The following is a 27,541-nucleotide window of genomic DNA, read 5'->3' on the forward strand; positions in this document are numbered from 1 at the left end:
CCAGATCCACCTCTGGAGCTTTTCGTGAATTCCCGTTACTCAAGAACATTTGAAACAAGCTGGACACAGGCTGCCGGGCTCCAGGGTCCGTCTTAAAGAGGGGGAGGGCGGTGCCAGCTCGTCGTGTAACTCCTCCGTGCAGCTATTACATCCATAAATCGTTAATGAACCGCCATGAAACTAATAGTAATTGAGCTGCAGCCTTTGTAGCTTATCACAACAGGGCCTGGGTGCGGTTTACACATCGCTCCAGCCGCGCCTTTTCCTGTCTCAGCGGAACGCCTGTGCGTAAGGACGGCGGGTCAGCTGACAGCCATCAGAGGACCGGGAGGAAGGAGCGGAATTAGCGGGTGTGCGAACTGGGAGCTGCACTGCCAGAGCCCGTCACTGAGGCTGTCTCCGAGGCCGACAAGGGGGGGTGAAAACCGGTGGCGCTAGCGTGTGAAGTCGGGTAAGTTCACCTCGGTCGAGATGGTCGAGAGTTTGTGGTTAAACCGGTGTAAATGTAGCGCGGTGACCGCTGCGGAAAAGCCGGTGGAACGGTTTCATTCGCGGGAGTTGCTAACGGTAGCATAGTTAGCCTCCGCTAGCTAACGTAAAGCTAGCAAGAAACCGGAAACGAGGTGGCTTAGTTCTTTCATAATAAAAGCGCATAGCGTGTCATCTTGTTCGTTTTCAAATCGAGTTTACCCCATTGTGGACAAGTATTGCTTCTATTCGATATTGTGGATTTTTAAGTTGATTATACCAACATGTATAAATAATAATGGAATCTGGGAAAGGGTTGTGAACGGACTGAATTTCTTTCTACCGGAAGTCAAGTTAAATTTGCGCACAGCTAGTCGCTGGTTCGCTGCACATATCTGCCAGCTAGCCTGCTAGCGTGAGCTAAATTAGCTAGCGATCTCTCACTCGGTCTATTTCCCATCACTTTGAACATAGCTGAAGGTCAGGCATCCATCTGTGCTGGAGTCATTCAAAGCAAACATTTCCCACGTCAATCGAGTCTCAAACGAGAAACCATGAAAAATGTATGAACGTTGGGGAAATGGACCGAGAGAGCAGACATCTTGACATCGACCAAATAAAAGGGCGATTGCGTTTTAAACTCGGTCACGACTCGACGATGTCTTATTGGGGAAACATTTGTCTAATCCAGGGCTCACATTTGTTTTGTGTAATCCCACGGAGATCTGTGTGTTCAACATGTCAGCCCTCGGTCTGCGAGGAATTTCGAGCTTGTCCTTCATCTCCTGGTTTCCAGAAGCGTCCTTCTTGAATGGAGGCAAATTCCTAAGATGTGTGGATCCAAACCATTTAGAAAAATCTGCTGTGTGATAACTGCACTGCATGTGGATTGAAATTATTGTCTGTATGTGTTGATCCCCCTGCTTAGTCTATTTAGATCCAGGCAGCAATTGATGTCAAATCTAACCCAGTAAAAGCAGCATATTTTCCAGCAGGCTACCTGGTGGCATCCTGCTTCAAACTGGTGGCTGCTAATCTGCTGTTAATCTGCCTTTAGTTGAAAACGTGGAATTGGCTGTGGTGAGAGTAGAGCTATTTGAGTCTTTCTAGCCTATATGATCCTTCATGTGTGTATGTGCATATGAACACAAATGAGTCACCACAGTAGGCCAGCTGCAGGGCATCTTCAACTGGCCATAGAGAGTGATGTGTGTAAGAGGATGTGAAGGACAAACGACACCCTGTGTACTGTTGGTCACTCCCTCACTTTTCACTGCTTTCACTTCTGTCACCCACTTTTTTCCCTTTTCTCCCCCAATTTCCTTCCTGCAATCTCTTGCTCCATTTCTATCTCTTCCCAGGCGGGGTTTTGGTTTCACCATGGCCTGTTGGGACTGAGAAGCAGCCACAATGATTGGAGGATTGTTCATATACAACCACAAGGGGGAGGTCCTCATCTCCCGGGTCTACCGAGATGACATAGGGTACGTATCTCAAGTGGTGAAGTTACATTTTGGTGGGTGACATAGGTCGGCGAGGACGCCCTGATCCGGTGTGGGTCGACAGGTTGGGTATTGATCCTGAAGGGATGAGAAAGGATTATGTCCTCCTTACTTGCAAGGAACTTCACATTTGTCTTGTTGCGTTATCTTCTCTAAAATATGTTTAGAAAAAAAGAACAATATAATACAATATTACTTATTCTTAGACAAAACATAATTTGGTCTAAACCATTTTTTTCAGATATTCTGTCAGTAAATGAACAACAAAATACAATTGAATGTAATTAACATGCAGTTATTGCTCATCTACTGTTTCCCATGTTGTTTGATGTAATGTATTCAGTTCATTGGTGCTTATCAAACCACACCTTCCATTTAAAAGACTAAGTGCAGCTGTTTGGAAAGTTCCTCAGAGCTGACATCAGTGTTGATATAAGACATTAACTATTGCCGATACATGCAGAAGAGGCACTGAAACCTTGTTGTTCTCATCACTGGCAGCAACATCTTTTCAGTTCTGGATAGTGCAGTGGCTTGGCTGTACTTTGAAATACTTGATCATAATTACCTTCAGTCAAACGGTGTATGTTTGGTATAACCTGCCTCATCATTTCAAAACACACATTTAAATTGTTTGTCAAATCTGAACATCAGCAGTGCCTGAGCAGGTTGATATTCAGTATAATTCCAAACAGTGTCTTCACCTAACGTTTATAGTGAGGCGGGATATAAAGATATAAAGGCACGTAAGAAATAGATATTGCAGCTTCTTTAAAAATAAATCATAGACCATGAACACACGTCCTCCATCATTACAACCTCTAATACACAATTGGAGCTTGAAAATATCATTAATGGGTTAATGGGTAGGGTATTTGAAAAAATAAATAAATAGAAATACATAAATAATGTCAAATATATATATTTTCTAGCTTTGACATGGGGGGGTGTGGAATCTATAACTTAGTAGGTAGGTAGGAAATAATGTGTTAAAATATCAGTAGGTTGTAATGATCCCCTGTTTTAAATGTGGCTGTTGCTTGAAGAGACTTTAAGCAACTAAACAGCTGAGGTAGGAGTCTATGCAAAGCTCCTGAAGATCCTGTGTGAAGGAAAATGTCCCTTTTGCGTAAAATGGAGGATTAAAACCACGGCTGAGTCATATCCAGTGTCGACTGTGTGGTAGCCATGTTGTAAAAGATGACATGTGTCTGGTTAAAGGATAATCCACACTGAATCATTGGTATGTTGCAGACAAACAAAACTACACCAACGCGTATCGGCTAGAAGCGGCATGTTTTCACCCTGCACACATGTAGTGATCACAATTAATTACTCTTTGTCTCTATCTGTCAGTAGACCCCTTATGAAGGCACTAGCAGATATGCGTTGGTGTATTTTAAAGCTCAAATTCCATTTAAATAAAGGCTTCTTACAATTTTTCAAACCACTTTGAGTGCCTGGACCTGGATTCTTCATGCCATGTATTCCCTTCCATGAGCACCAGTGGTTTGAGGGGCACCAGTAGCACTCATGTCACCTCTTTCCTTTAGAATTTAATGTATATTCTGAAAATCTGACTTTAATGGGGTCTGTGTTCCTTCTCTTATACTAACTTCTTTGTGACACACTGTAGCTGTGATGTGGAATTACCAGGTCTCCATGTGTAGACCCAACGACCCGCCTCTTTTTTGTGTAAACTCTGTGACATCCAGTGTTTGGATTGAGGTCAGAGTAGGACGTTTCTTTCATGTTGTCTTTAGAGTTACACAGTGAGGGCCGGCAAGGTACAGAGAGGGCACAGGGGTAGAAATGGATGTCCTAACACAGAACCAATACAGGGTCTGCAGATAATTTCTTGTGCAGACCCACAAAGATTTGTGTTGCTTGTCGGAGTAATGTCAGAACTGCTTAATGTGACAGGTTGTGTCTGCAGAGACCCCATTAAAAAGTCTATTTCAATTAGATTTATATAGGGTCTGCATGTTTGTTTTAATATCTAAATGACATGAAAACTTCCCTCCCACTTTGTATTGTTTCTAGGCAGCAAGATGTAATTGTGGTCGCCAAATTTTTAATTATTGCTCCGCCCTTGTCTAACAGGAGCACAAACACAGTTCATGTGCTTGCCCCTGTCTCCTCAGACAGTACAATAAGTACTAAGAGCAGCACAGACTTAAAGTACTAAGAGAAGGCTAGAATTTAGTGATGACCTTTATCACTACAGCGGATTTTTTCATTTCTCATTGAAAGGTGCAACATTAGGATAGTGTTGTGCTTTGCATTCCCACTACCATTCTTTAAGACTCTTATTAGGGTGCAACAGATCAGTAATCTCATGGTTTGGATCAGATCATGGTTTAGAAATAATCTTTCGGATCAGCAGTTTTATAAGGCACCCAAAAATATGTATTCTAATAATAACAGGATATCAATAAGTTGGTGTTTTGCTCCATTGATTCCTTGTAGAGCACTATTTGCCTCATGCTTGCTTGGTCTTGCTATCGTCCATAAAGTTTTAACCATCAGTGGAGACAGCCAGACCTCAGTATCAGCTAAAGCTGTGTGGGTGCCCGCGATTGACATTCAGTCCCGTTCTCTCATACTTGGGCCCTGCTGGCATCAGAGCTAACTGTGTGCTCAAGCAGGTGCACACACGCTACCGCCACAGACTGAATCAGTTCTGCGGAAAAACACAAATCTTATGTTCAGGTCCTGCTTCAGACAAATTAGGGTGATGTCGCTTCATATTTGTGGTCATGCTAAATGTATTGCCATATTCATATGGGTTTCTCATGGCACAATGCCTACAAATGCAATGGTGTTGTCCGCCACCCTTCTACGGTCATTAGTTCTATTTTACCAGGAAGCCGAAATGCCCCCATGCATGTGACTTAATCGACGCGCAATTATTCCACATTCACATGCGTTCCAAACTGTGGCCAAACGGATCAATCTGGTCTGTTAAACCCTTAACCCTTAGAAATATTCAGCAGAAAACAGAAATCCATGCATTTTATGTTCTCGACACATTTTAATGGTGATAATTTCCGTTCACATCACCAGTATCGGTTGCTTTTGGATATCCTCCCCGGTGCTGCAGCATTGCAGAGTCAAACAGGCACATTATGTTGCTCTAACGTCTGCAGTGTATGTGCTATTATGTTGGGTGGACAGCTGTGGTACACACAGTGGGGGCTTTTCATCACAAGTTAAATAGAGATGTAAATTATGTTGTTATTGAGCGGTATAGATCAATTAATATGCACCTGATGAGCTGTTGTGAATATAACACACAACAGGGAGCAATATAATGTTGCAAACCTTCCCTCAGCACATTCGATTACAACGATAGCATCATCACAAACACCATGTTACTCACTCTGTCTTTGTACATGATGCACGAAAATGTCTCTTGTGCATTTTTGTCTCTGTCCTCCCTCCGTTACTTCATCCGTGTTTCCTCTCTACCCTCTGTATCACCATTTTCCTCCATCTGTCCATCTTGGCCCCCTGTAGGAATAGGTAAGAATCGCTCCAGTGTATCGAGCATGACCCCTCCCTCTCGTGGCCACCGATCAATGACCCCCCCTCTCCCCTTCCCCGAAACCCTAAACTGCATGCCCACTGACGCCACAGTCAACGTGCTGAATCTTCCTCTAAGCATGAGTCACCTGTCATGATAAATAAAGCCCCAAGCTACTGAAATACAAAAATCAATCAATCAAAGCCAAAGAAACCAGCCACTTCTACAGTCCTTAGTTAATACTGTTGCTCTCTACCAACTCCACCCAATGCCTAAGCATGTAGTCTGAGCATGAATATGACTGATTAAGTCCTCATGTTTTGTTTCTACTGTGATTTTTCACATAGAAATTCAGAAATGTTTTAGATTATTCAAGGTTAATTGTATGAGCTTTCAGTCAACAGGGATTTTGCTCAATTCAGTTTAATACCATTTCATGTTTAATTTATTATGTAATGTTTAGGCATATTAAATGTTTTAGGATTTCTTGGTATAGATCATGCTCATACCCAACAGCTTAGCTTTATGGGTGAGGCAGACATCACGACAGCCTCCTAGACTGATGTGCTTTACCCTTGTGCTAATAGGCTTTGCGTTATCACCATCTTGAATTTCTAAACTTGCATCTTTCAACATGTAACCTCAACAAAGGAGGCTGTTTGTGTCTGCTTCGTTTTTTCCTCATGGTGCCATTCAAAAAAGGGAAAAGTACAATTTCAATATCAGTGATTTGAAAAGTTTACATGGAGTTTTGAAGATAAAATATAATAGGTCTTGGTACATTTTCCTTACACTGAGTCGTTAACCAGAGTTATTTATCTTAAGAAGTAGATGGAGTTGCTTCGATTTTTGGTAACTTTGCAGTTTGTAACTGGAATTAGACCAAAAGATGTTCTCAGGCGTCTCTCAGTAGGATTTGGTTTACTTGTCAGAACGTGCTGCATCCTCTGCACTAAGCCCTGTTATTTCTATATCCACAGTAATCAGGGCTGAGATTTCCCAAAGCATTGTTGCAATAAGCTACGGTGGCCTGCCTGTCTTCAGTAGAACTGAATTTAAATCTAATTCAAATGGCCTTTGCCATTGAAAAATTAAATAAAACCAAATAAATATCAGGATTAAAAACATGGTTGAACATCTTTAGTTCCTGGTGAGTCCAGAGTCAGTTATGATTCTTTATTTCTGGGTGTCAAGGTAAGCTCTCTGAGCGTCTCTCTCTCCCTCCTGGTAATTATCACCATTTACACAACAGTCCTCCTTTTCTTCCTCTAAAAGCAGCAGCTCAATGTGTCCTCTTCCAGTCGTTAGATAATGTTTTGATGATTGCTTATTACTTGAAATGGGTGGAAATGTCATTGAGGTTTGAAGAGATTATTTATTTTGAGCCCTGGATCTCACATGATCTCACAGGGTGGGTTAGTGTGAGACAACACTCTAATTGTTTGATTAAAAACCTGAAACAATTATCTCAAATCCTCCATTTTCTTTTTCGCCCCCATCTCTGTCCCTCTCCACCTTCCTCGCATCCCAGGCGTAACGCTGTAGACGCATTCCGTGTGAACGTGATTCACGCCCGGCAGCAGGTCCGATCCCCGGTGACCAACATCGCCCGCACCAGCTTCTTCCATGTCAAGCGCTCCAACATCTGGTTGGCGGCGGTCACCAAGCAGAATGTCAACGCTGCCATGGTGTTCGAGTTCCTCTACAAGATGTGCGACGTCATGACGGCCTATTTTGGCAAGATCAGCGAGGAGAACATCAAGAACAACTTTGTGCTCATCTACGAGCTGCTGGATGGTACGAGACAACGGCCTCTCGGGTAGAAGGAATCAAGAGAATTGTATATTTGTGTAGTAGATACATTGAGAGCCTAAATAATACCTTAACAAACCTCAAAGTTGAAAAAAATACTATAAATACGATGGAAACACAAATACAACCAAGAACTTAAATTAAGAAATACAATTTTTTACTCGAATGCACAGCTTTTGTGTATTGTTAATTCTGAAAAATGAAAGTTTTTATTCCGACACATATCTGCAACCAAATGCAGATACTCATGTGTCTGAAAATCTAATTTTGGCCAATCTTTTTCCAAAAAGTCACAGGTGTAGAGTGAATGGCAGGGACCAGGTCATAACCTGCAACAGCAGTCACATATGAATTGGTCACATGCAGGTTGATGTTTGAAATTAGTACAAATATAATGTCTCCCTACGTGCGAGTTGGTTCTCTCCGTCGCTACATGACTATTGTGCCTCCTCTTACCATCTTATCTCATACCAACTGTTATCTGTTTGTTCACACAGAGATCCTGGACTTTGGCTACCCCCAGAACTCAGAGACTGGAGCTCTGAAGACCTTCATAACCCAGCAGGGCATTAAGGGACAGGTCAGTGAGACCGATGTAGACTCCCATCAGATGATAATGACAAGTTAGGCTGATAGAATGAGGATAGACTGTACACTCCAGCTGCCAGTTCATTGGGTACAACTTACTAAAAATAACAGTCTAATGAACAATTCCTGCAATAAATCTTACTTTTATAAAGAATAGAATGTTTAGTTGAAACCTTTTAATTCAACCACTTTGGAGGCACTAGTTGGTGATTGCTTTTTTGTATTATATACTATTAGCGATACCCAGGTAATGGCTCTCTCTGTATGGATATGATATATAACAGTAAACACAAAGTATTTCGTGTAGCCTGAGTGTGCATCATTCATCATGCAGGAAAACAATCTATATACAAGAATAACAAATATAAAATATGACAGACTGGGAGCAAACAATACCTCATAAGTATGTATGAAACATGTTATTGTGTGATGAACCAAAATTAGCTTTGAATTAACATTTAGCTGTTTTCCTCTTATTCTCTCCCCAAACTGTGCTCTTCATCTTGGACACGTCATATTTCAGCACCAGGTGAGACAACACACTCAAGTTTCTCCTTCATGTCCCTGTAGCGCTAATGATCCCCTTTCATCGTCGCCTTTCTTTTGTCAGTCTCGTCAGCCCTCCCCTTTTGCATTAGTGACACAGTTTCTCCCCCTGTCTCCCAGACAAAGGAGGAGCAGTCTCAGATCACCAGCCAGGTGACGGGGCAGATCGGCTGGCGTCGCGAGGGCATCAAGTATCGCCGCAATGAACTCTTCCTGGACGTACTGGAGAGCGTCAACCTGCTGATGTCGCCACAAGGTCCAAGATCAATCATTCAGAATGTTATTTTAAAAGATTACTACCGAAAACTGATTTTTTTGTAGCTAGTCTTACAACAAAATCTGTATCGTTGCGATTTCAAAAAATTGCAACAATACTGTTAAGTACAAAGGAGTACTAGGGCCTCGTAAGTCGTAAATTCCTCATTTAATTACAACTTTATTCTCCTAATAGTATGATTCTTTTCTTATTAGATTATACATTTTTATGCTGGCCATTATTCTATTACGCCATTATACACATCAGATATTTTTTTGTATGGCCCCATTACTCGTACTTAAGTTTACATGTAGACTTTGGATTTAATTTTTAAACAGAGCTGAGAGTGTTGAGAGGAAAAAGCTGCACAACACAAAGAAAAGGGAAAAATCTAATGGTTATTATTATTTGACTGTATTTTGTTTCCCCTCAGGCCAGGTCCTCAGCGCTCACGTGTCGGGCCGAGTGGTGATGAAGAGCTACCTGAGTGGAATGCCTGAGTGTAAATTTGGCATGAACGACAAGATTGTTATTGACAAACAGGGCAAGGGAGGAGCATCGGATGACGCAGGGAAGAGGTGAGAGACCACAAATCAGCTTCAGTAGAAAGTCAATTATATTTAAACTGTGATATATCTGTCATGTATATAATCTGCATTTTAAGTTTTTGTATTTAACCTGCTGCTTTATATCCTGGCTTTATATAAGAGAATTGATTGTGTGTTAGCCCCCTGTCTGTTTGAGTGTTGTCTACTTTAAAACACTGGCTTTACAATTTATTTATATTTTTTCCTTTTCTTTGGATGCATCTCTCCTTTCTTTCCCTCTCTTTCTTTTCTATGTGCTGTACCTCAGTGATTTAGGGGGAGGAAGGTACTGTACTGACAAGTGTCCACCCTTTGTCAACTCAACACAAACATACACACACACACTCATGCACATTCTACCAACACACTTGTCTTGTCCAAGCCCTTGAGCAAATGAACATGTCATGCACTGTCTCCCACACTCTATACAAATCATCCCGGTGGTTGTTTCCTGTTTTTAGTAGAATGGTTCGTTTGTTTCATTTCCCCACATCTCCCTGCTTGACTTTAACCCTTTACCAACTCACCTAACAGATAGTCTTTCTTTTCTTTTTAAACATTAACCTCAAAAGGGCTCATGTCTTGCTACTAACAGTTCTGTCCTCATGTGTTTGATGTTCCTTTTTTGATCATGGACAATAGTCGAGGGATAGTAGTAGTAGTTTTGTCTTTTGGAGATGTGAGAATCATAATTTTCAATATTTGATTAGTAATATAGAAGAGGACTAATACTTTTTTTGTCCTGTGTCTCTCATGTGTTTCCTCTCCCAGCAGTGGGAAGCAGTCCATCGCCATCGACGACTGCACTTTCCACCAGTGTGTGCGCCTCAGTAAGTTTGACTCGGAGCGTAGCATCAGCTTCATCCCCCCCGATGGAGAATATGAGCTCATGAGGTCAGTAGATGGATGTTTGAATATGACAGAAAAGGGCGGGAGGTTGCGGGACATGAGGCAGAAGAATGTTATTAACAGTACTTTGTTTTTGCCAGGACCAATTTCTCATAAAATAAATGTTGTGAGATATGACAGCGAAGGGTTTGGGTGAACACGAAGGAAGTCTTGTGTTAAATCAACATTTTTCTTGCAGGTATCGCACCACTAAGGACATCATCCTGCCGTTCAGGGTCATCCCTCTGGTGCGGGAGGTGGGCCGCACTAAACTGGAGGTTAAGGTGGTCATCAAGTCCAACTTCAAACCCTCGCTGCTGGCTCAGAAGATCGAGGTGAGGTCTCATCCCAGTTAAGCTGGTGATAAATGCAAACGACCACAAAGCGGCACACGCGCACACATCCTGGTTTTTAGAACTATTTTCCACACATGACAACATGACAATTGTAAACCCTTGATGCAAATATGTGTCTGAATCTTAGCGGCTTTAACATTAAAAGGCTTATTGTCAATGTCACAGGTGCGTATCCCAACACCCCTCAACACCAGCGGAGTGCAGGTGATCTGTATGAAGGGAAAAGCCAAGTACAAGGCCAGTGAGAACGCCATCGTGTGGAAGTGAGTTGTTGGAGCTCTGCTCACAAGATGTATGCAAACTGTTTTGCTGCGTAAAAGTAATCATTAACATCCTCTTCTCTTTAACCTGGTTGTTTAACCTCCCTGTTACACAAACCGTCCTCTTTTTGTAGCCCACCTTTTTGTCCTTGGTCCTTGTTTTTTTTTGCGACACATTTTAAAAGGTTGTTTGTGTCTCTGTCTGTGTGTAGGATCAAACGCATGGCCGGGATGAAAGAGTCTCAGATCAGCGCAGAGATCGAGCTGCTGCCCACCAACGATAAGAAGAAATGGGCCAGGCCTCCCATCTCTATGAACTTTGAGGTCAGAATACATTAATAGACTACAGTCTCTCTCACTCACTTTCCAAGATTTCCGATTCAGTGTCGTTGAATAGTTTTAAACCCATCACACTAATGTGGAAAGTTTTTTTTGAATTATTGTAATTTAGACAAAGAAAGTTGTCTGATTAAATATAGCTTGAACTAACCGTATGCACAGAGTTGGCAGCCAGACAAACAGAATGTGTTCCTCACTATCAATCATGCAAATCATATCATATGTTTCCTCATACGCACACATCCTGCTCAGAGCTGCCTTCATTATTTGTCTCGCCCACCACAACATCCAGTAGCCCGTGTGGCCTACATTTCCCAGCAAGCCCCGACACGCCCTGACCCCCCTCTCGTCTCCGCAGGTTCCTTTCGCGCCGTCTGGTCTGAAGGTGCGCTACTTGAAGGTGTTTGAGTCCAAGCTCAACTACAGTGACCACGACGTCATCAAATGGGTGCGGTACATCGGCCGCTCCGGCATCTACGAAACGCGCTGCTGAAGTCGACCCCTGCCGTGCAGCGAGCTGACCACTTCCCCCTCCCATCCTGTCCTGTTAAAGATTTTTTTCTTCTTCCTCTTCCTACTTTGTCTCTTCTCTTCCTTCCCCCTCAAACTCCTTATAGCTTCTCATCCCCCCCACCTCCCTCGCCCCTTCTAATTAGGTGTCGGAGATTGAATTTACATCATAAAAAAAAAAAAAAAAAATATGGTATAATGCACAGATATATGCAAAATGTGAACCATTGTATCGTATATATCTTGTAGTGATGAGTAAACCTGTAAACCAACTGGTGTCCGAAAGGAGAAGACAAGTGATGCAGGGGGGGACCAGGGGGAGAGGTCTGGGGGCACCGCGTGGTGTCCGTCAGGGTTGCTCTGTTGTGTTAATTCAGTGTTATTGTCCGACGATCCACTTCCTTTAGAAGTCCCACGTGTCGTAGAGTAATCCCCGCTATGATGATGTGTAGCTGTTGTGGTTTACAATGAATCCCGATCTAGTCCCTGTACATGAGCTTCTGTCTCAGTAGAGTCAAATCGAGCTGCGTCGTCTGATCCTTGTGTTGCACACTGACTGATGTTTGATCTGTGTTTATTGGGAACTGTCACTCTGGATCTCTTGTCGGTGGAAAGAGGAGGATTTAAAATGACTGAGCTCTTTAGGTTTTTTTTTGTTATGTCATTTCTTTCCCGTTTCCACTATTTCTTTTTTTTTTTTTTACCAGCAAGTAAAGTCAGAACATAAAAGAACATTCCAGACAGTTTAGAAGTTCGACCATCATCCTTGTTAGGTCTCCATTTCCTCCATGTTTCTTAAGCACTAAAATCAACTTTCGTCACACTATCTTGATTCAAAAATCAGGCCCTGGAAGTATGTGTGTGTGTGTGTGTGTGTGTGTTTGCAGTGAGGTGAGGTCTCCCCCTGGTGTTTGCCTCGTCGCTATCTGCTTCTTTGTGTGTGTAGCCCTGGTGACCGTTCTATCCAATAAAATCTGACTATGTAACCAAATACCCCCCCCCCCCACTCTCATTCCTTATTTTCATTTGACTGATGTCATTTTAGCTTGTTTAAATTCCATTGTCTCACTGTTTCCTCTTGACATTGTTTGAAATGAGGGTGGGGGGGAGCTGTAGATGAATCTTGGGTAATATTGGTTGTGATGTGGCTTTGGCCTGAAAACTGACCAACAGAAGTTCAAATAGAAAGTCAAGGAATAAAGTCCCTGATTGTGATTATTGAAATATAAAACCCAGCAGAAGGAAAACGACTCGACAGGAAATGCTTTGGCCGACATTGTTTAATACATTTTTCCTGTCTTCTTCCTCTACATCCAGGACGTAAAACAAAATGAACCCCAAACAGTAAAATAACACTTGATTAAAACACTTGCTGTTAAAACATTTACATTTAGTTAATCTTTGCAGCAGTGGCTGTCACTGACTCGCCCCTCAAGTCTTTTACCGACATGGACAACATGCTCTGAGAAGTTTCACACTGATTTTTAAAAAGAACAGATTCCACAAGAATCAAGGCAAGGCTTCCCAAAAGTAGCTTAGCACCAAAATCTAGGCTGGATTTCCTCAGCAGATTAGTCGAGTTTTGTACTTTTAAAGATCAAAAGTAGAACATTTATAACTGGGAATTCTTTACCGTTACCCCCTCCTCCGCAAATCTTAAAATCGGACATACAACACACGAGATTCGAGCCAGTTTCTATCGCTGCAGCAAAGACAGATTTTAAACCACAGGTGCTTTTGAGAAACCAAGCCTAGAACAGATTGATCCGTCAACATTTATATTGGAGTCGTCTTAACAGTATTGCATTACATCTTCAGGTCACCTGTGATGGTTCATTATCGGTTATATAGGAGACAACACATGCTTTATTGTCACTGGAGATGCAGGATGAATACACACTCGCGCGCACACACAAACACACACCGAGGCCTGAAAATCAAATATTTAACCAGTCACATTGGTTCAGTGCTGTAACAATGGCTCTGTTCAGAAAGGAAAAATTATAACGCTCACACCTTGTGCTCATCTAAAGAAAAGAGAATCAGTTTAGGGAAGAAGGAGGTAGCTACAAAAAAAAAAACTGGACTTTCACCGATACATAAACCCAAACCCACATGTGAAACTCAGTCCAGGCCACAAACACGCAGCTCTACGCAGACACAGACTGCAGCACAGACTGCAGCACAGACTCTTTTCAATTAAAGTCCTGATTAGTGCCTGGTTTCTAAAACCCCAGATCCATGTGTGTATTTCTGTGTGTATTTGTGTGTGACCAATGAGGGGAACACATTAAAGAAACCTGCTGTGCTCATAATTCCAACTAAACAAAAGACGGGATTTCTTACAAATAGAGACTGTTCTCTAAAACCTCAAACTCTCCCTTAGCATCACATGTGTATCAGAGGGAAAATGCTGACTCCCCAATGGCCCAGATCTGCATCACAAAAAAGGAAAGAAGTCCAGCCTTTCTCACGTTGATTCTTGGCTCAGCATGAAAAAGTGCTTCTACAAGGGGGATGATTAAGATCACATCTGTACAGAGGATAAAGAAAGGAAAGACGAAATCTACAAAAATAAGTTTCTGCATCAACATTTCAAGGGGTTCTCCCTGCCATCCTTACGAGAATTATCTTCTGCCACATTTAAAAAGGCGTCCAGTTTGATACGTCTCTTTCAAAGACCTATTTCCTTCCGCAGACAAAAACAAAAACAAACGTGTGAGCAAATTTGTTACTAAATGCAGTAAAGTCAAGCTGAACCCAGAACTGTCAACAGATGGAGAATGTTGACAGGAGACAATTCAAACATGCCAATGTTATTTTAGAGCTTGTACGCAAAAAACACCACATGCACATACACACAGCCGCACGCAGCCCCAAAGCAGGCGACAAACTTCAGAAAAAACCTGCTGTTCAGTGGACGATTAACACCGTTACTCTCAGATTCAGCTCTGGTTTGATTGTTTCCCCTGGTAGTTAATAAAAAGCCGGGTTGATTTCATGTTAGCAAACTGCCCCATTAAATGAGCAGATCATTAAAACCTTCAGTTTTCTGACCTACTCCAGGATAAATTCAACAGCGTCACCTCTCGCACACCAAGGCAACATGTGCTGTTCCAACAAGTGACCGAAACCCCTGCGAGCCCCTCCCGCTAAAGTCATGACAAGAACAAAACCACAAACTCCTACAATGCAAAGCTGAAGAACACCGTTAGAGATGGAAGTGTGCACGGAGTGTGACACAGTGCGACACAGAGTGTGACACGTGCAGATATTCCTAAGTGGCATTGTCTAATAAAAATCAACATCAAAAGTGACTGAGATTAATGAGACGAATTTTCAAAGAACTCAAGTGACTAGTGGTAACTTTTACTGACCGTTACACAGGGACATAATTGGCTGTTTAAAAACAAGAGCTGTGGAGAAACTGGTTGTTAAAGTTAACGTGACACTAAGGTGCTAAACATCAAAATAAAATGAAAAGAACGTAAGATGGAAGCAGGAAGCAGGAACCACGCTACTCGACAGCTCAGCTAACTGGTAGCACTCTGGCCGTGGATCGACAAAGCTGACGATTCAGTTTTCGTCGTCTTCGTCGTCGTCCTCGCTGATGAGGTATCCGCGGGCGCCGCTGTGGTGGGGCGGAGGTGAGGGTGGAGGGGAGGTCTTGGTGAAGAAGGGGAGACGGAAAGTGGGAGACGGCGAGCGCTCCTCGCGGGTGGGGCTGCTGTTGGGGCTTTGCCTGGGGCTGATGGCCTGCAGCATGCGGCCTTTTCCTTCCTTCAGCATGTGTTTCTGTGGAGGCAGAGCCATGTAGAGTTAAATAACAATCAGTGAAATGTTAGAAGACGTTGGGCGAGTGGCGGAATAAACCCTGGTAAATCAGGTTACTATAAAGATCAGTTCTACGTGTGAATGATTCGTGAAGAGCAGATCAGCAGAGTCTCCCCCTGGTAAAAAAACATCCCAGAGGAAACACTGCAATGTGCTTAATATTACAATCTTAACTTCATATAACAATGTAACAACATGCTACACTTTCAGACAAATATTCATTCACTTTCTTGCTAAGAGTCAGAGAAGACTGAGACTACTTGAATGTAACCAAAACATTTAATAATTACTATTAAATAAATCAAGGCATGTTGGTATATTATACCATGCGTCACTGAGCTTAACACTTAGAAGCTCCCTGGGCAACCAACAGTGGGACTACGGATGTGACATCCTCACCAGAGCTCCCTCAGGTCCAAACATCTGCAGGAAGTTGCCGATGAACTCCCTGGATTTCTCCTCCCATTTCTGAATGAGGTCGATGCTCTTCTCCTCCACCTTCTGCACAAACTCCTTGCTCTTCTCCTCCACGTCACGCACCTTCTTCTTCACCTTATCTACGCGCTCCTGCAGGTGGTATTTCTTCTCCTGTCGAGAGTGAGGACAGCAAAGGCCATGAATCACTTCAAAACACATATATAAATACACATTGTGCCAACAAAACTCTTTTTGTTCCCGTGACTAAACCAAAGCAGAGAGTCTCCTACGTTGATAAAGCTGACGTTGAGCTCCTTGGCTGTGTATCCTCTCTGTAGGTTACGTCTCACGTACAAATCGTAGTCACGGACGATGCGTGTGATGATGTCAGAGGTGGAGATGCCCTCTGTCCGCAGGGTCGGAGCAAACATACCTGAGAAACACGGGGTCAAAGGTCAGAGTAGACTCCAGATGTCACATATTTACAAATATAATCAGGGTTTTATTACTCAAATTAATTTAGTGAAGGTGGACCTTTTTTTCCTTCTCCCCATTTGTAAATAGAGGTTCAATGTTTGGGTGGTCAGAAGTGTAATTATTTTAGCATATTATAAGCACTTTGTAACCTCGTTTAGATAAGTGCTATACAAATAAAGTTATTATCATTACTATTATATGTATATTCAAGAGTCTCAGTGTCATTAGTGAGCTGACATTGTTTAGTCTGAAAAAAAAATCTCCATTTATCTAAAATACTTTGGGATTAGTATCACAATGGACAGTTTTTAATTTGTAGTCGTCATCCCCAACAAATGTTGAGTCAAGAGAAATCCCTTAAGATGAATATCAGACCCGCATCGCTCCGACTGCAGCCACAGAGGTTCTCACAGAGAAAGAATGTGAACAGACCGATAAAGGAGGAACATGTTATCTAGTATCTATTTCCTGGTATCAAATGCAGCTCAGGTCAGTGTCACTGTAGACTTTGAATACTATGTTTAACCAAACTGCTTTTATCCCAAGGGTGTCTATGGTGTATGAATAGAAAAATATGATATTTAAAATGAGTTATATATTCTCTAACTTTCCTAGCAGTTCAGTTGAAAACATTTCTGAAGAAAACACATGTCCATATTTAAATCCAACATGGTATCAAGTCTCAAATGTGCAAGAGTTGTAAACACTGAACTGTATTGTGTAATTATTTGTCATCACACAACCTTATGGTTACTATGACACTCACCAGCTTCTTTAATGTGCTTGTACACGTCATCACTGCCCGCTGAGGAGTATGGGATGTCGTCATGGGCCACAAAGTCAATCTGGAGAGGTCAATACAACAGACATCAACACAGTGGATTCAAAAGTAGTTCTTTGAGTACAAACATTTTTTCTTTCTGGTTTCTCACCTAAAGATTCTTAACTGTCTGAACACATCATTCTTAAACTGTGTGTTTAAAATGTTTGAATCCACTCACGCGATGTTTTGCGAGGAATTCTGGCGTTAACGTCCAGGGGGCGTTTCGTACCACTTCGTCCACGTAGCGGCAGTGTCTGATGGCATCATAGCGCTCATCCTCATTCATCACTGTGAAGCCCTTGTATGTGTGGGTCAGGTCATCACTGCACACTGTGGACAGTTAGAGATATTTACAGAAGTTAATATTTACAGAACATTACGAAAAGAAAAACATTAAAGCACGATCTGGTTCCCACGGAAACAAAGTCATTAACTGATGAAAAAGGAAAGAGAAGCAATGGGCACTGAAAAATACAACTTGATAAAAAGCACTGATCAGAAGCATCAAAATGTGAAATGTGGTGGACACTCATAAGCTGAAGATGATAAACCTAAGAACATCTAGCAAATACCACAGTTATCTTTCCTTATCTTGCACGTTTCACTCTCAGTATTCTAACTTTGACCAGATTCATTTCAGTCTAAATTCATCAGACTGGTAATGTTATCTCGATAGTGTTTCAGTGTGTACAGTTTCACAGTTATGAAAGAAGCAGCTGATAGAAGTCAGCTGCTGTGAAATATGGACACACACACACACACAGACACACAGAAGAGTCATAGTTACCTCCAACGATGAGGTGTGTATTTGGGAAGAGGCATTTAGCCTGCATGAGAGCTCTGGCGTGACCCGAGTGGAAAACATCAAAGATGCCATCTGCATACACCCGCACTGGTCTGTCAGCTGGACGGAGAGAGACAAGACAAAAGAGAGACCAAAGATTAAAAGTGAAGCCAAGATTGTATTCGTATAGCTGTACTGAAGACAGAGGAAATGTCCTAATATTGGTAGAAAAACAAAAGGAGAATGTGTATAAGAAATACGAGGAAAAACGGGAATAAGAAAAGTGCAATGAGGTCGAGAGCCATGAGCTTAAAGAGAGAATCAGACTCACGTGGTGTTCCCCTCTTGGCCGTCTCCATGTTGACCCTCTGATAGGGTTTATCAGCTGGCTCCAGCTCATCTGCGAAAGGTGCAGGGTGCTTCAGTCCCTAAAAGACCCGAACCAACAGAATGAAAGGCTATGAGTTTTTTACTGTGTCACACAGAAATCATTGCTTTACACTGTACTGATTCCCGCGGTTTATATAACATTATCTCCTGGACAAAACAAGGCTGATGTTAATAACTAGCAGGTCGCTGTTGGTTTAAAACAGGTGGTGACATTTTAGGCAGCTGTGGCTCAGGAGGACCACTAATGAGAAGGTCAGTGGTTCGATCCCCTGCTCCTCCAGTCTGCAGTTCAAAGTGTCCAATTTCCAACTGGCGACTGTGCCAACACTGTTCGAATGGGATGTGTGATAGAGAAGCTTGTTAAAAATGCTGTTTGAATGTGTGTGAAAGGGTGAATGAGACCTGTGGTGTCCAGCCTGATATAAATGTAGTCCCTTTACAATTGTATAAACAAATGACATTAACCAACATGTGAAATATTTAAAATCTCTATTGCTCAGTGTTCTTTGTGTTAAACTTGGGCTTAGCTGTCCTTGCAATCATGTGCAATATACACAGAATATGAAACAATTTGACTTGTATAAATGGCAATACATACAAAAGATAAAAAATAGATTCAGACCTCGAAAGAGAAGGTAAAAAACGTAATATGTTAATTATGTATGCTGTGGGACTTGAAGTTTAAAATTTGTATCCTTTTAACATTCACCATAAATCTATGCTTAAATTGTAGGTATGCATCCACATATTATACATGTCTGTGTGGCGCACACACACAAAACCTATGAAAAGTGTTGGACAAATATGCTGCTTAGTGACAGCTGGCTCACCACAGTGCATCTGGGGAATTTCACATGCCTCTCGCCCTCATCTTTGTCCCCATTGGAGCTCTCTCTTCTTCTCTTCCTGGTCAGCAGCATCTCACTGGAGCTTTCGGCTTCCATCTGGGTCAAAAGCCAAAGAAAAACAATAAAAATACTGTCTCCAATATAACATATATGACCTCTGGATATGACCTCTACGATACATAACAGTATGCATTACATAGTATACTGTACAGACAGACTGTAAATCTAGAAAGGTCTGAGGTTATGGGATATGACATATCCTGAGTCGGCATTGAGTCAGTAATAGAAAGATGACAGTATGTGCCTCAGCTCAGTGAACCACCAGGACGCATTGGATTTAAAAAAACATAAAAGAAATGAAGTGAAGTAAGCTAATGCAATCTGTTTCAACTTAAAACAAATTTGGGGGTTTATTGGCGGGTGGCAACCAACGTCAAGGTGCATTGCCACCTACTGTGTTGGAGTGTGAATCAGTTATCGAGGTCATATTCAATTCTTTTGTCCAATCCTGTCTCTTTCAGATAATAGAGCATACTCCCTATTCCAATGGTAAATACAATTTCCAAGTTTAGTTCTTCCACTTCATGCTTTGAAGTGGAAGAACTAATTTTGCTATCATCTGTGCCTTCTTTTCATCAGACATTGCCGCAAACTGGCACCCCCAAAATCACTCCCTTACTCCACTTACTTCTTCTTTGAATGCGACCTACACAATACTTTAATGGCCTCTCCAAATTCACCCCTACCACTTGGCCCTAACCCCTTAGTTTTGCGCCTGGCCGTGAAGGTGTAAATTAAAGGGTAGAAGGAAATTCCAAAATACTTTACTAGCAGACTATTGGAAACTAAACTAAGATATACGAAATTATTTGATAGTAGCCGGTATCGGTGCAAATGTGAACGGTACCCAACCTTTCAAGTTTCTCGTTCTCTAAACCTTGTTAGAAATTGGAAAGCATGGAGTGGAAGAACTGAGCCTGTAAATAAAATTTACCATTGGAATAGGGAGTATGCTCCATTATCTGAAAGAGACAGGATTGGACAAAAGTATTGAATATGACCTGGATTGCACTGATTCACACTCCAGCCAGGGGGGAGTGGTGATGCACCTTGATGTTGGTTGCCACTTGCCAATAAACTGAACAAAGAAAGAAGAAGAAGCTGTAGCCATCAATTATTCATAGCATAAGTGCATTGTAACGTCATTGAGACTACGTTGCATTTAAATAGATTTTTGGAACAGGGAGATGGAATAGGCGCTTGCTCTGTCCACTTCACGCATAGACCTGGTATTGCAGTATCTCCAGGGACGGTGGGCAGACCAAAGAAGAAGACACATTAGATGGCGGTAATGCACATTGGTTTTGGTTGCCACTCGCCAATAAACCAAGCAAAGAATATGAAGAAGCTGTAGCCATCAAGTATTCATAGCATAAGCGCATTGTAACTTCATTGAGTCGCATTTAAATTGATTTTTGGAATAGGGAGATTCCAGGTGGGCAGACCAAAGAAGAAGACACAATAGATGGCGATAATGGACCTTGGCATTGGTTGCCAATAAACCGAACAAAGAAGAAGAAAGGTTCAGAGGTTCAAAGGCTTTATTGTCATATGCAGAAATAAGGGCAGTGGCTTGGAGATGTTAGTCAGTCTTATGGCTTGGGGGTAGTGAAGAGGTGGTGCTGGGGGTGTGTGGGATCTCTGATGGTGTTCCGGGCTTTTCTGAGGACCCTCTGCTGATTGATGTCCTGCAGAGATGGGAGGGTCGTTCCAGTGATGTACTGGGCTGATTCGACCACTGTAATGCTGCCTGTCAGAATGGACTCAATGGTGCACCAGTAGAAGTTGCAGAGGAGTCCTGATGGCAACTTGAATTTCCTGAGCCTCCACAGGAAGTACAGCCTTCCTGATCAGCTGAGTGATGTGGTGGGTCAAGGTGAAGTCCTCACTGATGTGGACGCCGAGGAACTTGAAGGTGTCGACCCTTTCCACCTCAGTCTCACCAATGTGTAATGGTGTGTGTTGACTCCTCCCTTTCCTCAGGTCAGCTATCACCTCCTTTGTTTTGCTGGAATTGAGCGACAGGTTATTGTCTTGACACCACAGCACCAGGTCCTCCACCTCCCTGCGATAGGCTGATTCATTGTTGTAACTGATGAGACCCAGGACTGTTGTGTCATCACTAAATTTCAGGATTGTGGTGTTTTGATGTGAGGCTGCACAGTTGTGTGTGTAGAGTGTGTACAGTATGGGACTGAGTACACATCCTTGAGGAGTGCCAGTGTTCATGAATAATGTCCCGGAAGTGATGTTTCCAATCCTGACAGATTGTGATCGACCGGAAGTCTGAGACCCAGTCACAGAGTTAGGGGTTCAGTCCTAGGCTGAACACTTTCTTTGTTAGTTTGGCAGGGATGACTGTGTTGAATGCTGAGCTGTAGTCAATGAAAAGCATACTGATTGTTTTCTAGATGGGAGAAGGCAGTGTGCAGGGCAGTACAAACTGCATCCTCAGTAGATCTGTTGGACCGGTATGCAAACTGCAGGAGGTCCAGTGTGGAGGGAATGGTGGATTTGATGTGACCCAGTATGACCCGCTTGAAGCACTTCATAATAATGGGTGTAAGTGCAACTGGTCTGTAATCATTCAAGCAGGTTACTGGGTTTTTCTTGGGGATAGGGATAATGGTATTTTTTTAAAGCAGGACGGAACTGTGGCCTGTGTGAGGGACAGGTTAAAAATGGTGGTGAAGACATCAGTGAGCTCTGCAGCACATACCTTGAGGGCCCATTCCGGGATGTTGTCTGAGCCCATGGCCTTGCGGTCATTGATTTTCCTCAGGGTTCTGCATATGTCAGCTGCTGACACAGTGAGCAGTAGGTTGTGTGTTCCATATTCTAAGGACTTCTGTGGCTGATGGGCTTGTTCGAAGCGAGCGTAGAATGTGTTCAGCTCATCCGGTAAGGAGGTGTTATAGTTTGTTATTCCTGAGTTAGTGCCACCATAGTCTGTGATGGGTTTCAGGCTCTGTCACATCTGCCTGGCATCAGCTGCCGAGTAGAAACCTTCCAGCTTTTGTTGGTACAGTCTTTTGGCCTGATGATGCTCTTCCGGAGTCTGTATTTTGCCAGCCTGTATTCCTCTTCATTGCCTGATTTAAAAGCGGTGGAGCGAGCATGCAGCATGTGTCTTACCTGGTTATTTATCCTAGGCTTTTGATATGCACAGATCTGTACAGTAAGCACGACACGTTCAATGCAGGTACTGTCTGTTACACATGTTACGCATACTCTATGTTTGTGTCTGAGTCCTCATATGTGGATGCAGCTTTAAAAATGTCCCAATCAGTACTAGCAAAACAGTCATGTAATATGAGCTCAGTTTCAGGGGACCATACCTTGATTGTCTTGTTTGAGGCGCTGTCTGTAGGCTGGATACAGGAATAAAGAGATGTGATCTGATAATCCAAAATGGGGTCTGGGTGAGGCTTTGTAGGCATCACGTATATTGCTATACACGTGATCCAGTGTGTTTTTCCCCCTTGTCGGTATCTTGACATGCTGGTAGTATTTAGGCAGAACAGTAGGTTGCAGTGGTTAAAATCTCCCGCTATTACGAATGCTGCGTCAGGGTGTGCAGTGTCCTGCATGCTGATGGCGTCATGGAGCAGTGTCAGAGCTGCTGCTGAGTTGGCGTGAACACACACCAGGAAAACAGCGCTGAATTCACGTGGTAAATAGAAGGGCCGGCACTTCAGCATCAGCATTTCCACGTCTGCTGAGCAGTGTTTGGACACAGTCTGTACATCCACACACCACGAGTTGTTGACAAAAACACACATTCCTCCTCCCTTGTTCTTACCGGAGTCAGCTGTGCGACCACCTCTGTAGATGGAGTGGGTCTGCAGCTGTAACGCGGAGTCGGGGCAGTTGGATGACAGCTAAGTCTCCTTGAATATCAAAGCGCAGCAGTCCCTGGTTTCACGATGTGTTCGTAGCCTGGCTGGAACACAGCGTGATCGAGCCAGTTCGTCCATCTTGTTCTCCAGTGAGCGCATGTTAGTGAGCAGCAGGCTGGGCAGTGGTGGTCGGTTAGCCCGGGCTTTTAGCCTAAGGTGGAGGCCCCCTTGCTTCCCCTGGCGACGCTTGTCCCCCTGTCTCCCCTGGCTGCTGCTCCTCTCGGGGGGTGGCGGTGCGCGTCTCTGCGGTGTAGGCCAGCGTTCCGGTCGGACAATACAATTTGGGATTAAAGCAGGTTCATACTGTTCGAAATGTTACCTGCCAATGTCCAGTAATGTCTGCCAGTCGTAGGTTATCAGTGTGTCAACCTTGTTCACGGCCAGCAGTGGCAAAACAATGAAAATAAACAAAAACACACAGCTTTCAGGAGAGAGACATCTGCCACGATGGGCACCATCAAGTATTCACTTAAAATTGCTTAAATGATTAATCAATAATCAAAATAGTTGCATATTGATTTTTTTTGTCAATTAAATGACTACACAAATCGAAATAAACCAAGAAGTCTAAGTTCAGTGATTAGTGCGAGCCTGAAATTGTCCTGTGTATCCTTTCAGAACAGGACTGGAATTTAACACCACATTCCCTAAACAGAGTTTGAAACACCTTTTAAGATCCCATCTACAAGGACAATGTGACTCCAGACATATCTGTCGGATTACAGAGACAATAGAAAGTAGTGCTGAGGTCCCATAACAGAGGGCTTCTGTGTTATGGGTTAAGACTCTGCCCCATTCCACACATTCCATCAAGCCACCAAAAATAAAGCCACAGGTCATTAAAGGGAGGGGTCATTACCTCCTTATTTAAATTGAACATGCATTTAATTCTGAAAAATGCCAGTCCGGACCACTGCTGCTGTGTCAGTTATGCATGCGTGACTAAGTATAATGAGTGACTGACGTGGCACTACATATTGCTGGTGGTGCCAGCTATTTGATCCCACAAATCCAAACGCTTGCAAAAGCACCTGGCCGCTTTCTTCTCTCTGCAGCAGCTGCGTGAGAAGCCGTCCAGGGCTCCCACTAAACACTGACAGGAGATTTACAGATGGACTACATGTCATCATAGCTGGATTGGCTGCTATAATAAGAAAACAACAAAAGGACAGTGCCAGGTCCTGTTTAACCAGATGTGTTGCAACAGAGATTCATGACAGAACGTGTGAACCCATTTAATGAGACAATTACCAGTTTGGCTTGGTGCTGCTGTGGCCGGGCTGTGCACACTCTGGCTGAGCCAGTAGAGCTGTGCATGGCTTCCTAGGTTACTTTACTGTGGTGTGTGTGAGTAGTTGGGTGAGGGAGTGATTGAGAAGCCTCAGAGATACTGTTCATGAGAAGGCAGGCACTTGGAATTCTAGAATTATTTAAAAACATTTATTAATGATGAAGATTAAAGCAATATGTAATAATTTAGAATGTTGATTGGATGTTGCTTAGCAACTGTTAGGCGGAGCATTCTGGAGAAGTTTGAACAAGAAGATGAAGATGAAGACAATAGATGGCGGTATTGCACCTTGATGTTGGTGCCACCTGCCAATAAACCGAACAAAGAAGAAGAAGAAGCTTAGCAACGACTCTGCCTGTGGCTCCGTGCTCTCTGGCTTGACCTGGGGGGTGACCCCCAGGCTTGGTGGCACTGTGCCCGGGCTGTGCGCTCTGTGGCTGGGCCAGTGGAGCAGTCCAGGGTCCCCGGGTGTCTGCCCCAGCTCCATGCGCTCTGGCTGTGCCTGGTTCTTAGCAAATTCCCAGCCTGAATTATTGTCCCAGTCCACCCCTGGACAGACCAGAACTACCATCAGGCCACCAGGAAATGTTCCAGTGTTCCCTATGTGCAGTCCACCACTGTCTACAGTATTTATGTGTGCTTGATGTGCATAGCACAATGCTAACATACTTTTATTCACCATACTTATTATTAGTGTTGAATACTGTGGTTTGGGTTACAACTATGGAGGTCCCTAAATAAGTCAGTGTGGTCTCCTGTGATTGATCTTACAGAAAAGTTCATGTAGAGAAATCAGTAGGTCAGTTTAGTTTACTGGGATCCTGTCCCGGCCTCCTATTGGTCCCTGAACCCAACTTTGAGCACCACAGGCTTCATCTGCATGTCACACAATGTTCCCTACATCGGTTTTATCGCTTATTTTAACATATGGCGTCACAAACAGAAATAAATACGCCAAAGGTTAGCTTGAGTCCGCACACTGCCCCCCAGCTGGACTCATGGCAGTGAAGTTAACCCAGAGAGTGAAGCAGATGACCGAGGAGTTGAACTGGTTACACCGCAGCTCCACTGTCAAACCCCCGAGGACTACACACTGAACCCCTGGAACCATGGTGCTAACTATCCCGTAAAGTAAAGCCAGGTAACGGTAGCTCGTTGCTTTCGGCTTGTATTCACTTACCGTTCACTCTTTTGTCCGGAATGGCTGGTAGTTTAGCAGGAGTGGGCGGTTTCCTCCCCTCCTACGAGCAGCAGCCTGGATAGCTAACGTTAGCTACCGTCGAGCGCTAGCTAGCCAGCAAGCTAGCTGTCAAGTTGGTGGGCTCGTTAGCTAACTTTAGCCGTTAGCTCGCCGATTAGCTGACAGCAGCAGCGACAGTGAGAACAAACAGTCCTGAGCGTGAGAAGCCCTGGTGTCGCTGCCGCTGGGAGACTGTAACCTCCAGAAGGACAAATAAATTAGCGGCAGTGACAGCTTGTACTACAACGCTGACAGGTCAACTGCACAGGAACTACAAAACTTCGACTTCCTTAAGGGAAATGACGACACGACAGCCACAACAGCACTTCCGCTGTTTTATTGTGCTGCCACCTAGTGGAGGTAATGCACGTGGCAGCAGGGAAGCCTCCACAAGATGGCCTGCGTTTTGTAACACTATTCTTACGGAGGTGTTTATGTTGCATTTAGTACATTGACCTACTTTGTGCGTCCATTCATTCCTCACTTATCCAATACTATGCATAATTTTTTTTAATCACAGTTATTTCCTCTGCTGTCAGACTCCCAAACCACCCAAAATGAAAAATATAATCCTGCACTGTTATTTTTCTCATGTCACCTCTACTCATACTATTCTACTCTACTTGCACTATTTCTAACAGAAAATAACCTTTTGCACTTTGGGTCATCTGCACATCACAATTTATGTACAAACTGGTTTTCTACTTGCTCGTGCAATCATCCTCTGCCCCTGTACTTTACTTACACATTACTTATACTATTTCTATACAAACCACTACAGTGAATGGTGTATATTATGTACATACTCAACATTTTTTATTTATATTTTTTATTTTTTATTCTATGGCCTCTACGGCTTTTTTTACATTCTGACCTGCCTGCTGCTGTAACAACTGTATTCCCCCTGTGTGTGGATCAATACAGTTTTATCTCATCTTATCGTATCTTATCTTATCTTTTCTTGAGCTCACAAATTCCACCTCTATTTGTGTCATTCACTGAATGGACATTTTCCAGAGGTGGGAGAAGTAAAAAGAACTCATACTTAAGTAAAAGTAGCAAAATCATAATTTAAAATACAAAAAAGTATTATATTACAAACAGTGTTCTTGTTGTGGAGTCAAAATCTTAATTTAGTAAATGACAGAAGCATTGTTAGTAAATCGATTGGAGTAGATGTATGAAATAAAAATATGCATACGATATTTCTTACATCTAGTTCTTGAGTAAATGTAGACCATTATTTATTTATTTTTTACATTTGACCACTGTCTTTTTTCACCCCAGACTTCTTGACTTGTCACAAACCTACTTGTGTTACTAATTACACTAATGATGTTAACAATGGCTCCATGACATGAATGTAGCCCATGGAGTCATGACGGTGTATCAGTTTCAAACTTAATCGTCTAAAGTGGTATTTCTGTTTACAGATTACCAATCAGCACTGGGAGAGGGGGCTTCTATCTTACTGCATGATGAAGAGGGTGTTAAATCAGGAAGTTATCAATTCTTATAGCCTTAAACCACTTTTTTGAGGCAACTTAAGCCTGGACTAAGTTTGAAAAGTGTGGTTTGGCTTAGGTTTAGTTGAGGCTTAAACATCTAGTCAGTGCTGAACCTTGTCTGGACCTACAAACAAAACAAAAGTCTGCTCCAGCCAACTATCCAGGCCCACATTTCCAGCATGGTGATCAGAGTCAGAACCGACTTGCTTTCAGTGTATATAGAGGCTGTAGTGGCTGAGCAAAGAGCACAGAGGAAGCGTCGCTTTGGAATGACCTGAAGACATTTCTCTGGAGCTGATCCTCTCGTTTCCTGCAGAGAGCTCCATGACAAG

General features: G+C 42.9%; 2 protein-coding genes across 3 annotated transcripts; one reads left to right on the forward strand and one right to left on the reverse strand.

The window, feature by feature from the left end:
• The first annotated feature begins 152 nt into the window (after positions 1 to 152).
• Positions 153 to 12,629, forward strand: LOC117778404 (AP-2 complex subunit mu-A). 2 transcript variants are annotated; one of them, XM_034613928.1, is made up of 13 exons: positions 153 to 451; positions 1,830 to 1,952; positions 7,028 to 7,293; positions 7,806 to 7,888; positions 8,420 to 8,425; positions 8,563 to 8,698; positions 9,132 to 9,276; positions 9,554 to 9,571; positions 10,057 to 10,179; positions 10,373 to 10,508; positions 10,695 to 10,792; positions 11,002 to 11,113; positions 11,487 to 12,629. In XM_034613928.1, exons 2-13 carry the CDS (start codon positions 1,879 to 1,881, stop codon positions 11,619 to 11,621), a joined length of 1,332 nt encoding a protein of 443 aa, XP_034469819.1. In that variant the 5' UTR covers positions 153 to 451; positions 1,830 to 1,878; the 3' UTR covers positions 11,622 to 12,629. The 2 variants fall into 2 exon arrangements, with proteins under 2 accessions (XP_034469819.1, XP_034469820.1); XM_034613929.1 differs by lacking the exon at positions 9,554 to 9,571 and having other exon boundaries at positions 160 to 451.
• A 271-nt stretch (positions 12,630 to 12,900) lies between these two features.
• pcyt1aa (phosphate cytidylyltransferase 1, choline, alpha a) lies at positions 12,901 to 26,013 on the reverse strand. The gene is made up of 9 exons (XM_034613930.1): positions 25,642 to 26,013; positions 19,194 to 19,307; positions 18,305 to 18,401; positions 17,977 to 18,093; positions 17,368 to 17,519; positions 17,133 to 17,211; positions 16,180 to 16,322; positions 15,872 to 16,060; positions 12,901 to 15,433 (listed from the first exon to the last, which is right to left on the reverse strand). The coding sequence occupies exons 2-9, from the start codon at positions 19,305 to 19,307 to the stop codon at positions 15,215 to 15,217; spliced, it is 1,110 nt and encodes a 369-aa protein (XP_034469821.1). The 5' UTR covers positions 25,642 to 26,013; the 3' UTR covers positions 12,901 to 15,214.
• Positions 26,014 to 27,541: the final 1,528 nt, after the last annotated feature.

This window comes from Hippoglossus hippoglossus, chromosome 17 (genome assembly GCF_009819705.1).
Source record: "Hippoglossus hippoglossus isolate fHipHip1 chromosome 17, fHipHip1.pri, whole genome shotgun sequence".
NCBI classification, from domain to species: domain Eukaryota; kingdom Metazoa; phylum Chordata; class Actinopteri; order Pleuronectiformes; family Pleuronectidae; genus Hippoglossus; species Hippoglossus hippoglossus.

Coding starts and splice junctions, on each gene's coding strand:
- LOC117778404 (XM_034613928.1), top strand. CDS start 1,879: ATGATTGGAGGATTGTTCATATACAACCACAAGGGGGAGGTCCTCATC. Junction 7,294..7,805: donor CATCTACGAGCTGCTGGATG/GTACGAGACAAC, acceptor TTGTTCACACAG/AGATCCTGGACTTTGGCTAC. Junction 10,509..10,694: donor TGCTGGCTCAGAAGATCGAG/GTGAGGTCTCAT, acceptor TCAATGTCACAG/GTGCGTATCCCAACACCCCT.
- pcyt1aa (XM_034613930.1), bottom strand. CDS start 19,307: ATGGAAGCCGAAAGCTCCAGTGAGATGCTGCTGACCAGGAAGAGAAGA. Junction 18,402..19,193: donor AATTCCCCAGATGCACTGTG/GTGAGCCAGCTG, acceptor CGGGTCTTTTAG/GGACTGAAGCACCCTGCACC. Junction 15,434..15,871: donor TTGGACCTGAGGGAGCTCTG/GTGAGGATGTCA, acceptor CTGCCTCCACAG/AAACACATGCTGAAGGAAGG.